At 32.2% G+C, this 13,978-nt stretch overlaps 3 protein-coding genes across 3 annotated transcripts; 2 read left to right on the top strand and 1 right to left on the bottom strand.

Moving 5' to 3' along the window:
• The first annotated feature begins 123 nt into the window (after positions 1–123).
• On the top strand, positions 124–5,766 carry LOC114875210. The gene is made up of 7 exons (XM_029185242.2): positions 124–482; positions 553–2,721; positions 2,795–2,957; positions 3,034–3,194; positions 3,257–3,470; positions 3,537–4,391; positions 4,461–5,766. The coding sequence occupies exons 1-7, from the start codon at positions 402–404 to the stop codon at positions 5,315–5,317; spliced, it is 4,500 nt and encodes a 1,499-aa protein (XP_029041075.2). The 5' UTR covers positions 124–401; the 3' UTR covers positions 5,318–5,766.
• Positions 5,767–5,770: 4 nt separating this feature from the next.
• Positions 5,771–9,523, bottom strand: LOC114875211 (dr1-associated corepressor homolog). Its single transcript, XM_029185243.2, has 2 exons — positions 8,823–9,523; positions 5,771–8,243 (listed from the first exon to the last, which is right to left on the bottom strand). Exons 1-2 carry the CDS (start codon positions 9,187–9,189, stop codon positions 6,778–6,780), a joined length of 1,833 nt encoding a protein of 610 aa, XP_029041076.1. The 5' UTR covers positions 9,190–9,523; the 3' UTR covers positions 5,771–6,777.
• A 1,023-nt stretch (positions 9,524–10,546) lies between these two features.
• On the top strand, positions 10,547–13,939 carry LOC114875314 (plasminogen activator inhibitor 1 RNA-binding protein-like). The gene is made up of 6 exons (XM_029185458.2): positions 10,547–10,937; positions 11,561–11,714; positions 11,863–12,045; positions 12,125–12,196; positions 12,271–12,766; positions 12,851–13,939. The coding sequence occupies exons 1-6, from the start codon at positions 10,682–10,684 to the stop codon at positions 12,935–12,937; spliced, it is 1,248 nt and encodes a 415-aa protein (XP_029041291.1). The 5' UTR covers positions 10,547–10,681; the 3' UTR covers positions 12,938–13,939.
• The last annotated feature ends 39 nt before the right edge of the window (positions 13,940–13,978 follow it).

Below are 13,978 nucleotides of genomic sequence, written 5' to 3'. Positions count from 1 at the left end.
TTCGGGGATCACAGACACCCCCAGGTGCAGTTAGGTCTGCACGTATGTGCAGAGCACAATTGGTATGATGGTCGTGGCTGTTTTACTAGACCCTTTTTTATTTTATTTTTTAGAAATCAGTGACAATCAGCGCAAGATCGAAAAATTATTAAAATAATTGTTTAACAAACTTGTATTTTAAAAAGACCGCCATAAATTCGATCGTAGCACCATCTATACAAAAACCTCTCAAACTACTCAATAAGTTACCGATCGAACATAGGCGCCATTTATCAGGGAATCCTATACTCCTTATATATTTTATGACATGTTTACAGCGCGTAAATGTGAAATGATCTGTTCCATTCAAAAGAGGTTTATCCGTACATAGTCCGTTAAAAAATTAAGTATCCACTAGAGAAATGAATATAGAAAGCAAAATAAAAAAATGGATAGAATCAGTTCAGAAAGAGCAATTAGAAAGCGTAATAGAAGACATTCAGGTTCGTGATCTATTAAAATCTATAAATGTTACGTTTATGAATGAAAAGTAATCAGATTTAAATTTTTCAGGAAATTGTTTCTACCAATATAAGTGGAAGAGCAAATAAATATATTTTTAAACTTTTATTATATCTGTCTCACACTGCAGACAAATGTGATAAAGATAATAAAGATATAGGAAAAGAAATTTATAGATTAACTTGTTTATTGTGTTCAGTTCTGATCGAAGTACCGGATAGTAATAAGTATGTCTCTAGCTTATATCACATAATTCGTTGTTTATTAGAAATGTTTATGTTTAAAGAAGCATTTAAAATATGTGTCTATTTAAAAGAAGAACATTATGCCCGTGACACTGTGAATGATGTGTTAATAAAAATATCTCATCTATGGTATGATGCTGTTCGTTGCGTACTTGATTGTCTGCAAGATGAACCATCATACTTTGAAAATTACCATGTATTAAAAAACATTATAAGATATGAATTAGAAATGATACAAATAGCGCACAAAAATTTTACAAAGTATTTCCTTATGAAGATAAGTTCATATTTGAATGAAATTTTATCTATTAAACAGGAGCCAAATATATATTTCACTGATTTTTATACATTTATTGTTGAATATATAAGCGAGACAGAGCTAGTCTTAAATATGGATGAAAAATATGTTATATCTCGTCATGTGTTTCATATAACAAGCAAAATTATATGTGAAAATATTAATGAAAAATGCCTGAATTCCGTAACAAATATTGTTAATACTATCAGCAAACATTTTAAAACAATGCTATTGAAAGATGAAGAATGTTATCAGTGTTTCTTGTTACTTGAATCTATATGCCTTATACTTCTAAAACCCGTCGAATATTTAGAAGAATGTACCGTTAAAAACATCCAAAACTTTTGTGATAATTATTTAGAGATTGTTAAGAAATTTGGGTACATAGGATCTCTTAAATGGGCAACATTCAGTATTATTCAGATATTAGAATCACTGTTTATGTACTGGGAGATATGTGTAAAAACAGAGAAGAAAACATTTTTAAAGAATGATATATTACTGCAAGTAATGAATATGATTTCACATGTAAGCATATGTTTTATTAAACAGATATCAGATAAGTGCAAGAGTTGTCAAAATGAAAATTGTACAATCAAAAGGGACATGTACAATGCCGTAGTAACGAAGATAAGATGTGTCAACTTAATTAGTAAATTCTCTGCAGATGATTTGTCAAAGGATATTTGTGTACTTGCTCAAAAATTTTTAGAACAAAATGTAGCAGACATTTATGAAATGAAGAAGAATGAATGTAAATGTTGGACACAGTTATGGAGCACTTGTAGTGCTATGATTTATAATCTATGCATAAAGTTCGACCGCTTTTACGAAGAAAGTGTATCATTATGTTCATTACTATGTACTTCCATTATACAATTCGAAGACGTACAATCAAAGTCTCGGTATATTAATCTTAAGAACCCTTTATGCTCTGCATTATACAGACTAAGTTCTATACATTATAATCAGGGTATGTACAGAGAAGCTATGACTGTGACAGCATTGAATGCTTTATTAAGTTACAATGATACAGATTCAAAAGCATTTCGAATGTGGGCAAACATAAAACATAAATCTATAACTTCCAAGGAAGTTGTAGAAATGACCATTGTAACGTGCTTGAAGAAAGATAAAGGAAGGATAAAAGAGCTAGGATTATCTGAAGAATTATCAAAACACGACCTTATTGAAGTATGTTTGAGAGAAGTAGCAGATTTACAAGAAGCAAGAGTCAATCTTTCCGATGCTATACGCAAAGTTCTAAATGAAATGAAAGCATTGAAAGCAACTCCAATCCAGTATGCTCGTGCTGTACAAATGTTAGTATGCCATTTGTTGAATTTTGATTACAACGAGGACATTTCAGAGTGTCTTAAACAAGGTATTTCGAGTTTGAAACAAATCAAGGGAAATAACTTCGTTTTATGTCTACAAGCCAATTTAGAATTTTATATTTTTATAAATCAGTTGAGCGCTGTGAATAAACAGACTCAAACAGAAATGGAAAATTCAAAATTTGCGTTACACGCACCGAAAGTATCAGAAATTGGTGAAAACGAATCCCGCGATGTGGTACCAGCGTATACAATGATAAATATTAAAGAAGACTCTAAACTTCTATCGTACTTGCAGAAACCATTGAAAAAATGGAGCAAATGTTTTCAGCAAAATATCGTAAGTTTAATATTTAAATATCTCTATAAATAAATTACACGCTTTATATTAATTAATCATTTTTTATTTACAGGAAGAAGTCGCATATGGCTATGAACCACTAATGACGCTCAGGACATTGATAACAGCGGGTGAATATGCCCATTTGCACCGGTATCAAGATTGTGAAATAAATATATGGAAACTTGCCTATGCATTAGCTTCTGAATTAAAAAATAACTATGCAATTATTTATGGTATAAATCTTTATGCATTACTGTTCGGAATTTCTAGACAAGTATTAAAGCATGCAAATTAATTTTGTATTATTAGTTATTGGACGTAGTATTTCTGTGAGGCACATTGATTACGAATGGATTAATACCGGGAAAAAACTTGCAAATGAACTCGACGATTCTCAGGATAAAGATATAATTTATGCGATTGCTATTTTTTGGATAAGTTTATCAGATTTTTATTTTGAATGTAACATGGTAAGTTTATAAACCGTACATTATTTATGAAAATTTTACATGAATATATTTTTTCATTTTAGTACAGCGAAGCCAGAGAATTACTTAACAAATCCAGAAAACTGCCAGGAATTTCTTTCTTCAGCAACATAGCTGTATATTTGTACAGTCTAGACAGAATTTTGTACAATTGTTATTTATATGAGGAAAGCATTAAGCATGAAGAATACACACGATATATTATTGAAACTTTATATACTATGGTCAATTTGAACGAGGAGCTTTCTACGAGAAAATGTAACTTTCATTTAGGTATGATTTTATAACATACACGTTCAAATTGTACCGTAATATCTTTTATAGGGAAACCTCAAGATAAATATTTGTTCGGCTTTGATATACTATTGTCCGCAACTGTTAATTTATCACCACGAATGAACAGTTTGCTGTCGTTCCGGGAGATTGGTGGACACTTGGTTCGACGATTAAAAACAGCACAGACTTTAGGAGCAGTAGCTAGAGTTGCGGAGATATTAAAAGCATTCTGCTACATTGATTTATCACGTTCGCAATTAAGCGATTGCGAAGTTAAGCTTCAAGGATTAGAACACATATTAAACATTGAAACATTTAAAGCATCGATGAACAGTAATTCAGCTAAACTGTTATCGGAAAATGTTTTGTTAACACCGGTCCGTGTAGTAGATCCTATTAGAGACATTCCTCAAAATGATGCTTCGCCAATACTCAGGAACAAAGTATTTGACTTACCTGAATTTATGCGCCATAAAGATTGTAATTGTTACATCTGTAAAAACGTGTCATATCATTATTTAGTATTTTCAAGCACACACATCAGAGCTCAATTGTATGCGTTACAAAGAAATATTACAGCATCGTTGCAACACTTCCACGGTGCATTTAAGATAAAAGAAAATTTAATGAAGCTAGAAAAGCGAACATCAAAAAATCAAAATCAGTACATCTCTTGGCAGGAACGCTTTTACAGTGTGGATTATATACTTTTGTTAATTAATTTTACTTATTTCCTGAGAAGCTATTCAAGCTCCAAGCAGGAAGAAATAATAAACGTTATTTCATTGGCGATTCAAATATGCGACATGTACAAATTGAAGGGACATCCAATTTATATGGCTGTTAAGGAATTAATGATTGATTATCGTTTTCAAAAGACGTTTGATAATTCAGCTTCTGCAAGTAAGTGCTTACACAAGTTTTATCGTGCAATGAATTTATTCGTAATTGAAATTAATTTATCTGTTGCAGCATTTACAGTTCCTGATCCGGCTGATATCGATATAAGTCCATATGTTAACGAGTCAAGAAAGGAAGCAAATATTTGCGTAACACCAGCTAACAATAATGTTCGAACGAAAAAGCCTATAACTCTTCGACGTAATCGAACTCCTCCACTCTTAAAGTTAACTAAAGTTAGCATGAACTTTAGCGACGATGAAGGCAGTGATTCTTCATCTCCACCAAGTAGACACAAAAGAACCAGATCACATAGTAAATTAATAGGAAGGAAAATTTTAGACGAAGAATATTTAGATAATTCTACTAAAAGAAAAGAATCACAGAGTAGCTTACTGTCGAAACAAATTAATGATGTAAAAGAACAGAACGTTAATAATATTTCTATGAAGGATATTGTTGAAAAAGTTACATCAGTAGTACCAGATGTTTCAGAGTATTTATATAAAATAGTGGACGAAATAGACGAATCCGCAACAGATAAAAGTATTCAAAAATTAATCGATACTGTAGAAAATCTTAGAATTAAAACGGCTTCACAAAAATATACCAGAAAAACGCGACTTTCGAAGCAGTTAACTTCGAGTGACTGTAATAAAATTATTCAAACAATTGAACTATTTAAAGACTTAACTATTACTGATAGAAAAGATAATGGAAAGGATATAACAGCAGAGAATAACGAATCCTCGTCGTGTAAAACCACAGAAGAAAGTAACACAAGTAAGTTAGATCAAGATAATAGTTTGTTTCTTAATCGATCTGATAAAATAGAAAATTTAAAAAAAATACAAAGGAATGAAAGTACAAAATTAAGAGTTACAAGAAATTTACTAAAAAGAGGAAAATCAAAATTAGAGGAAACGTGAAAAATAGTCGTATAACGTAGACACTGCCAATATTGTATATTAAAGAAGTATGGACTATATTTTATTGTGTATGAACAACCACAATTAATTTATAATAAAAGTATTAAAATTTGTCGAAAGGGTGTTGTAAAAGCTCTATAAAAAAGTAGTATTCAAGAACATTAGAAAATCTTAAATCCAGGTAAACAATTTAATAAAACATAATTTCTCAAATTTTAGAAAATATTTATTAAAATATTTCACATATGTACACATTTAGTAAAAAATAGTAAGATTTAAAGTCACTTAATATTACAAACGAAAATTTATATTTTTATTCTACCCATTTTCTGTTTGTTTATATCTGTAACACTTTATAAATACATCTATATTCGTTTGAATTAAATAATTTACAAAATTCGTTCAATATTTTCGGAACAAGATTTTTTTCATATTTAACTTTCTAAATATCACACAAATTTTTATCATTATTCGGTATGGTCGACAATAATAAATAAATTTTCACTGTACCGTCTTAAAAAAACAACTATTTCATAACTTTATAGCATGGAAAATGAAACATAAAAAAACTTGTATTAAAATTCCAGTTACATGACAGTGATTTTTTAAAAATAAAAATTATTAAGAATATTTAAAAGCTGCAGAACTAACAGTTATTACAAGAAATCTGTTCATTTAATATGCGAGATGAAAAATACAAAGTAATGGGAAAATAATACTTAAAATATTTGGCAAAGAAGATAAATGAACAACATAATGAATTTCTTATCCATAAATTATTTCACGACCTATCTTATGGTATGTTTAAAATCAAAAGTATAAAAGAATTTCTATTGTATATCAATACAATATTTTAAAACATTCAATGTCATTGAATATTAAATTGACTACTAAAGATACAAACAAAGATTTATATTATTATAAATATTATTTGTGTTGCTACATGTGTAAAGTACAATAAGTACTTGTTTATGAAATACGTTTCATAGGAACACAGATAATATTTATAACTTGTACTGTACATATACACACGACGTTTGATTTTTCATATAAATTATTAATTTCCTATTTAATTTTGTTGTTTTTTATCCGCTCAAAATAATGAAAGTTCAAACAAATATAAGAAAATGTTATATGCTTTCATTTTACGATCTTCTAGTTCTTTACATATTCGTTTTGTTCACAAAAATAAAAAATCATTTTTGTTGGTATTAAAAGGAAAAAAAGGCAAAACTCATACCACTCTTAATATTCATAATGACAAGTATCATTAGATCAAGATTCTAATGAATGATCAATGTAAGAAATTGTAACATGATGATATGAACACAGAAATATAAAAAAAAAAAGATTATAAAATATACTACTCGATTGTATAGGAAGAAATGACAATGTTCTTCTTTTCTTCTTTTCTGCCGTACAAAAGTAGTGTAAAACTACAGTAATTAAAAAATCACAGTCTATAAGTGGGTATAATTTAAAGAGCATTCATCTTTGTTCTGTTTAGGACTAAAACTTTTTCCCGTTTCTTCTTGATTCTTGGCTAATTCCATCAATGCTAAAGCACCTAACCATTTTTGACTATCCTCTGGAAGTGGTAACTTGATGGTACTATCCTCCTGTTTAACAACGACCACTTTCAATCCAGTTTCAGACTCGACCGATGGTAATTTTGATATGCTATCTTTGTTATTATTGTTGTTATTATTATTATTATTGTTATTGTTAAAACTTCCAGCTAACATTAAAACAGTTGGTCTGGTTATATTTTCGCTATGAGAATTCATAAAGGTACTCTGTTTAGTTAATTCATTTTGAGCAAAATCTATAATCTTTACATTAGGTTTCGGGGTATCTTTTACCGAATTATTATTCCAATACCCATGATTTGGGTATTCAGGAGAATCAAACTTTGAAGAAGAATGATTAATTCTATTTTTCATTCTATGCGCATTATTTGAGAAGTCATTTGTATCTCGTTGAGAAGTATTCCAGATATTATGAGATAATGTATTCGACGATTCAAATGTATACTTTTGTTCTTCGTTTGCAGATGTTTCTAGAGATTCATTTTCAGGAGCTGTATCCCAAGATAGCTGTGTAGACGAGTAAGAGTAGACGAGTAATTCTGACTTAGGAAGTTCAATTACTTTACATTCGTTTAAACACGATGTAGATAGTAATACAGATGAATTATCAGTAGCTGGACTCCACTGTATTTGATTACTATTCATTTTAAACGAAGTGGTTGTAGGTACATTAGTAGATTTACTATCCCAATTTAAAGGTTTAGCTAATTGTTGCTCTAAGCAAGCTTCGCGTAACCACCTTTTCTTTGGTTGAAGTCTGTCTAATGGTCTTCTCAAGGGCGTACTCGCTAACTTTGTCGATACTTCCTCATCTTCGGATGTTTGTAAACCGGTACACGTTTCTACCGGATCTTCGTCCTGGCTCTCTTCTTGACTATCCTGACTCTCTCCGCAATACAATCTTTGATTGGTTGGTTTACAGTCTAAATTTTCTTGTTCTCCTGCTGCATCCATCATCAGGCCTTTTCTTGATTTAACTCTTTTGTGATTCTCAGAACTACTTTTCCATGTTTTCTTCTTACGTTCATTTTTCCCTGTTGGAGTTCTATCTTCCCTTTCCCTTAACATTTTATAACGTTCCAACCATCTAGTAACATCATGAGGTAATTCTGTGTTTTCTGATACCGGTTTTAATACAAAATCATCAGAACGTGTTAGAGTAGCATACGGATGATCAGGACAATGCCTATTTGCGTGTGTAAATCTCATTTCACAGCCAGGTTCGGTACATAGAAATGGTTTTTCTCCTGTATGTAATCTTTGATGGGTTTTTAATTGTCCTGATTGTGTAAAAGCTTTTGTGCATCCAGGATAATCACACGGATATGGCCGTTCTCCTGAAAAGAAATATTTAATTATATTACACAGATTGTTTTTCAATTGATTAAAAAAAAACAAAATTGTGACTAAGAAAATGCAAAATAAAATTTTTAATGTTACTAATAATTTATTATAAGTTACAATAGATATATATATATAAGTTTTAAAGAATTGTGTTGTAAACTAATTTAAATACGAAAGTTTTGCGTCGCTTCTCTTTTCCACGGACAAAGAACACTTTACGACATATTACGCAAAAAATAATATATTCCATTAAACGGTTATTATTTCTATCATAATTCATATAATGCGACAACAAATTTAACTCGTTTATTTAACAATACAGCGTTGTTTTATTCATACAAAAGTATTATTACAAACAAGCCATTTAATTATTTAAAGTACGCATGATGGCGATTGGCGGGACGATGTGGTCGCATGGAGTCGCACAACCGTTGAAATCATATAGCTGTATAAACTCGAAACGAAACGTGTGCCGATTTTTCTCACAGAAACTTCTATTAAATTGATTTATTAATTCCTTAGAAAGCATCAAATGTTGGAATATTAACCTAGAATAAGAAATAAAGCATTACCTGTATGGGTACGTAAGTGCGCTTGCAGACTTTTTTCCCGTGGGAAGACACGACTGCAATAAGTACACTTTATACTACTCGGTGAAGTACTTCCTTGCATCATAAGGTTTGAAAGGGCATCTGCTCTTGGTCGTCCACGACGGTGACTTTCGGAACCTCCGGAACGTGAACGAGACCCCGTACGCGCAGCCACCACGCTATGGTCTCTATATTCTGGTGAAGAACACGAGCTGCCCGGGCTAAGATTCACATTTCTTGTTTCATCGCCCCAATTCCACGGATAAAGCATGCTATCGCACATCGGTGGACTGCACGGCAACGATTCCGTCAAAGGACGCGTTTCACGTTTTGGCGTGTGCAATTCCATTTCACGTTTTCCACTTCACTTTTCACCTTGCCGGCAAGCTTAAAAACCAATGTTAGGAACCTACTACTTACTCTCACTATCACCCTCCGTCTGCCGCGTGCAACTAGTGAACCGCCAAAACGAGTGTACCCGGTACAACGTATATGTATATGTATGTAAATATATGGCGCGTTTATCCGATATTTATAAAAAGATGTTTGAAATTTTGTAATGTTAAAGGTAATTGATTAGAAGATATATTTTTGTTTGTTTAAAAGCACGAAAAATAGAATTCTTTTTGTTCCGTCTCCTAATGTTAGCATCGTTTTACCGACTGTTTTTACACGCGGCTTGCTTCTCATGCGCGCGCATTCTTTTCTTTGTATTAACATAACCAATCAGAGATTTGCAAGAAAAGAAACGCGCAATACAAAATTAGCCTATTAATAACGCTTTAATTTGTTTTTTAATAATATATTGAAATAATAATATGCTCTACAGACAGAATTCTTGTACAGGTAAAATAAATAGTCGTAATAGATACATCTCATATTTATAGACACAAAGTGCAAGCGTATATCATTAAAAATAATTTTATATAATATTTACATTGTTTATTTTTTCATTTTGAAATTAATATGAATTAACGTTACGTTTTATAAATAATATTTCAGTTTTAAAAATCCTTCATCTTTAACTTTCCTTACGTGTTACATGAAAATGCCGCATAATGATATTATAAAAGATCTTATAATAAAAACATATATATTGTACGAACGTATACAGTTTAATAAATATACATATAGAGAGTAGGATGTAATAAATTTATTAATTTTAATATACGAATATGTAGTATGGAATTTTTTATACTATTTTTAATGAAAAGAAAGCATTAAAAATCATAGTAATTAGGAAGGAAAGTTAATATAACTCAGGAGATGTTCAATATAAGGAAATGTAAGGAATAAAAAATGTTCAATTTCTAGGTGTTACAACAAATTACCATACATGAAATACTATACCGATAGTTTTTATTTACATCGAAGAACTATGAAATATGATATGTGAGAAAAACAGCGTAATCGTAGGTATATAAATATTATTGCACACCAATAAGATAAAGCATAAAAGATAAGAAAATCTATTCAGTGAGCGTTAAGTAATTCATGGAAATAATGCCGATTTCTTTGAGTACGGCAACCATAAATATGCGTTTCCTTATTGCGGTACATTTGTTATTTTAAAAATGCAATGCGATTAAAATTAAAAATTTGAATTTAGACGACATTTTGCAGCTTGAAATCATATAAAATTAATGATATAAATAATATTGGTGGGGAGGTGGGGCGCTGGGTGCAAGACAATTATGCGGTCCCTCCCTGAGTACAGACCTCGTGGTGAACTATCTCCGACTCAGCCATATTGAAATATTGAATGTCTCTGTTACACAAGGGCTCAAGAGTAGCCGTGAAATTTTCGCGTGATCCTCGTCGAAGAGAGGATAAGAGACATCATGGAAAATATGTACAGCATTACTGTTACCAACAAATTCTCGTTAGCGTTGGGTGATGACGAAGATCCACTTGAGAAATTGAGAGAAGAGGAACTAAAGAAAGAAGCTAGGAAAAAGGAGAAGCTATCAGAGAAGGAGAATAAGAGTAAGCAGCCGGATGCGCAAAAGGGAACCGGTAATAAAACTCAAAAAAACCGCGTGATAAAGGAAACCCAGCAACAACCGACTAAGGTGCAAGAATCAAAGAAAGATCAAGGTTAGTAATTTTTCATTGCAATCTCGCCTCGTGCGCGGTATTATGGCCGTCGCTCTGTGCTCCTCGTGGGTCCATGTGCTTTTGATATTTTGCCGCACGTTCAATGAGTTTTCGCTTCGATCAACAATCGTTTCAAACAATTTATCTCTTTAATCGATGCTATTTTTTAAATGTAAACTAATAATAAATGTACCACCGCTTTATATTCATATCTTTCTGTATCTTTTTTTTTTTTTTTTATTATTTTTTATGCTCTATAGGTATTCTTTTCGTACCTTAAAAATAGAATTTATCGATGCTGGCCTGACGTGTCATTTAATAAGGAATTCCAGAAAAATAACATGATTATTGTATTATAAAAAAAATTGGACTAATAAAAAAAAATGATAAAAATTTAAGATTAATTAAATAATGAAAGAAACATCACAACCTCTTGTTGTTTAATAATATTGTATAAAGTTTTATTATTTCTCATGTAAATGGTACCAACATGGTGTTTTGAATTACATTTAAATAAAGATTTTGTATAAATTGTATATCTCAAATGTTTGATACAACAAAAAAATGAAATCTTTATTTGCATTTTAGCCAGTGTTAATGATTTGTTTTCTGCTCTATCGTAGGAGAGAAAAAGCCACCACAAGCGAGAACTGGAGGTGGAGATCGCAATGTTAAATTTTCTGCAGAGAGCAGAGAGGAACGTAACAACAGACGTAATCGCGAAGAGGGTGAGAGGACGCCTCGGGGTCAAGGAGAATTGAGACGAGGACCTCCTGGGTTTGTACAAAAAAGATATGCAAGCTACTTAATCTGTAAATAGTAGATGGTACATTAGCAATTCTTACAAGTAAACTTATAACAATATAGTATAATAGTATATTATATGTAAATAATATATTAAAAAAAATTTTTTTTTTTTTTTCAGTGAGGGACGTGAAACACGGGAATTCCGGAATTCTAACGATAGCCAACGTGGGGACTATGGCGAACGCAGGGGCCGCGGTGGAATGCGAGGAATGGGACGAACACGTGGAGGCCCGCGTGGTCGTGGAGGATACGACTATCGCGGAAAACGTGAATTTGATCGTCAATCTGGCTCAGATAAAACGTAGTTTTTAATCATTATTTATTTCTAATTCAATTTTAATTATGTAATATACAAGTTGTTAAATTTAATTTTTGTTTAGCGGAATTAAACCTGTTGATAAAAAGGATGGTGCTGGTAGCCATAACTGGGGTACCCACAACGATGAAATTGAGTGAGTATTTCCCTAAGAAAATAAGTGCATAAAAATAAAAAGAGAATATATTTAATGTTACATTCTATGCTCAGAGAGAGTCTGAATCCGGAAAGTCAAGAATGGGCTAATGAGAAGCCTGATGCAGATACTACCCAAACATCATCTACAGAGGCAAAAGAAGGAGAAACAGCTACGGATGCAACAGAGGAAAAGCCCGCTGAGGAAGAATCGCGTGAAATAACATTAGACGAATGGAAAGCGCTACGTAATAACAGAGCAAAGCCGCAGTACAATCTACGCAAAGCCGGTGAAGGTGAAGATTTGTCCCGCTGGAAAAAGATGTATGCTCTTGAAAAAAAGAAGGAAGGCGCCGAGGAAGATGACGATGAAGAAGAAGAATACGATGCCGCGGCGGAATATCCTCAGCGCGTTGGAAGGCAGAAACACGTATTAGGCATTGAGATCCAGTTCAGTGATTCACGGCGCGGTGCTGGTGGACGTGGTCGAGGACGAGGTCGTGGAGATCGCGCTAACGGCCGCGGATTTGGAAATCGTGGTGCTCCTCGAGATGGAGAGCCACGTGGTCCTGTAAGTATTTTTTTAAATCGCAACGTTCTTATAGGTCTAAAAATTTAATGATTTTTTTTTTTTTTCTTAATTTTTAAACTACAGGCTATACAGTCCGAGCAAAGGTCACCTCGGGGACGCCAGAATGCTCCAAAAGTAGATGACGAGAACGACTTCCCATCATTGGGATAGGTGGTTTCACTCTTCGTCTACACAGTATCCCACCATTACCACCACAATCAGTACTGCTACCACAGATAAAATTACAACTAATACTAAAAATATTACTATCAATATTTTTGCGTCAGTGACAACGTTATTAATGCATAATACAGTAAACCCTTGCAAAAATGAGATACGTAATTTACCTAAGTAAATTGTAGCGCTCAAACGCGCTCTTACATTGGCTCGTTGATACACAGGATGCCCGCGCTAAAGTTGTTACAGTTCCGTTATTTCTTAAGGATTGAGGATACAAAAAAAAAATAATTGTGTATATGATAGTTGTATGGTACAAAGGGGCAAATATATTGACGGAAACAAATTTTTTTAAATCTTATTATTTTAAATGGAACTTATACATTTTTTTTCACTTCAGTCTCAAGCTGAATTGAACAACTTATACATTGAGATACTCTGCTTGCAAATTTATTGATTTGTAGCGGAAGAAAACTACCCGAATAGGAAGCACCGATGGTGGTCAACCCTTGGGTCTGCCAATGCTGGCGCAGACTTCTTGTATCTTATTCAAGAGACAATATTTAACATGGACGGTGTATTAAATGATTTGAAAAAAAGTTATATAGTTCCACTAAAAAAAAAAGAAAAAGAAAAACTTGCTCCTTTGTAACATGTAACTTTCATACTAAAGGTCTTTCTGTCTTCGATACTTTGCAAATAGTAAGTTCGAGGCTGTAACAACTTAGCGCGGACACTTTGTACACACATAAGAAATGACATGATACAAAAAAAAATGTAGATCATGGTCCTTTTTTGTACTTTTAATAACTCAGTTTGTTCGTAACTAGTTCACAGATGGACAGTAATAAGAACGAGGCTGGATATCGATGGATCTATTAAATAATCGTGAACTTAATTAATGTTTGATAAAGAATGTGGCTGACTTTAAGCGGACCAGCAGGAATATATCATCAAAGAAAAAAAAAAAAAAAGAAAAAAAAAGAATTCATTTTACACGATAGTTCGAAGTTTAAATCCGAGTGAAACATACTA

Source organism: Osmia bicornis, chromosome 8 (genome assembly GCF_907164935.1).
Source record: "Osmia bicornis bicornis chromosome 8, iOsmBic2.1, whole genome shotgun sequence".
NCBI lineage: Eukaryota > Metazoa > Arthropoda > Insecta > Hymenoptera > Megachilidae > Osmia > Osmia bicornis.
This window is presented reverse-complemented; position numbering and strand designations above follow the sequence as displayed.

What these genes read in the sequence shown, in the direction of transcription:
- LOC114875211 (XM_029185243.2), bottom strand. Translation starts at nt 9,189, where the DNA reads ATGGAATTGCACACGCCAAAACGTGAAACGCGTCCTTTGACGGAATCG. An exon ending in GCACTTACGTACCCATACAG is followed by an intron (nt 8,244 to 8,822) that starts GTAATGCTTTAT and finishes ATTTCTTTTCAG; the next exon opens with GAGAACGGCCATATCCGTGT.
- LOC114875314 (XM_029185458.2), top strand. Translation starts at nt 10,682, where the DNA reads ATGGAAAATATGTACAGCATTACTGTTACCAACAAATTCTCGTTAGCG. An exon ending in AGAATCAAAGAAAGATCAAG is followed by an intron (nt 10,938 to 11,560) that starts GTTAGTAATTTT and finishes GCTCTATCGTAG; the next exon opens with GAGAGAAAAAGCCACCACAA. An exon ending in CAATCTGGCTCAGATAAAAC is followed by an intron (nt 12,046 to 12,124) that starts GTAGTTTTTAAT and finishes ATTTTTGTTTAG; the next exon opens with CGGAATTAAACCTGTTGATA.
- LOC114875210 (XM_029185242.2), top strand. Translation starts at nt 402, where the DNA reads ATGAATATAGAAAGCAAAATAAAAAAATGGATAGAATCAGTTCAGAAA. An exon ending in TTTATTTTGAATGTAACATG is followed by an intron (nt 3,195 to 3,256) that starts GTAAGTTTATAA and finishes TTTTCATTTTAG; the next exon opens with TACAGCGAAGCCAGAGAATT. An exon ending in TGATAATTCAGCTTCTGCAA is followed by an intron (nt 4,392 to 4,460) that starts GTAAGTGCTTAC and finishes TATCTGTTGCAG; the next exon opens with CATTTACAGTTCCTGATCCG.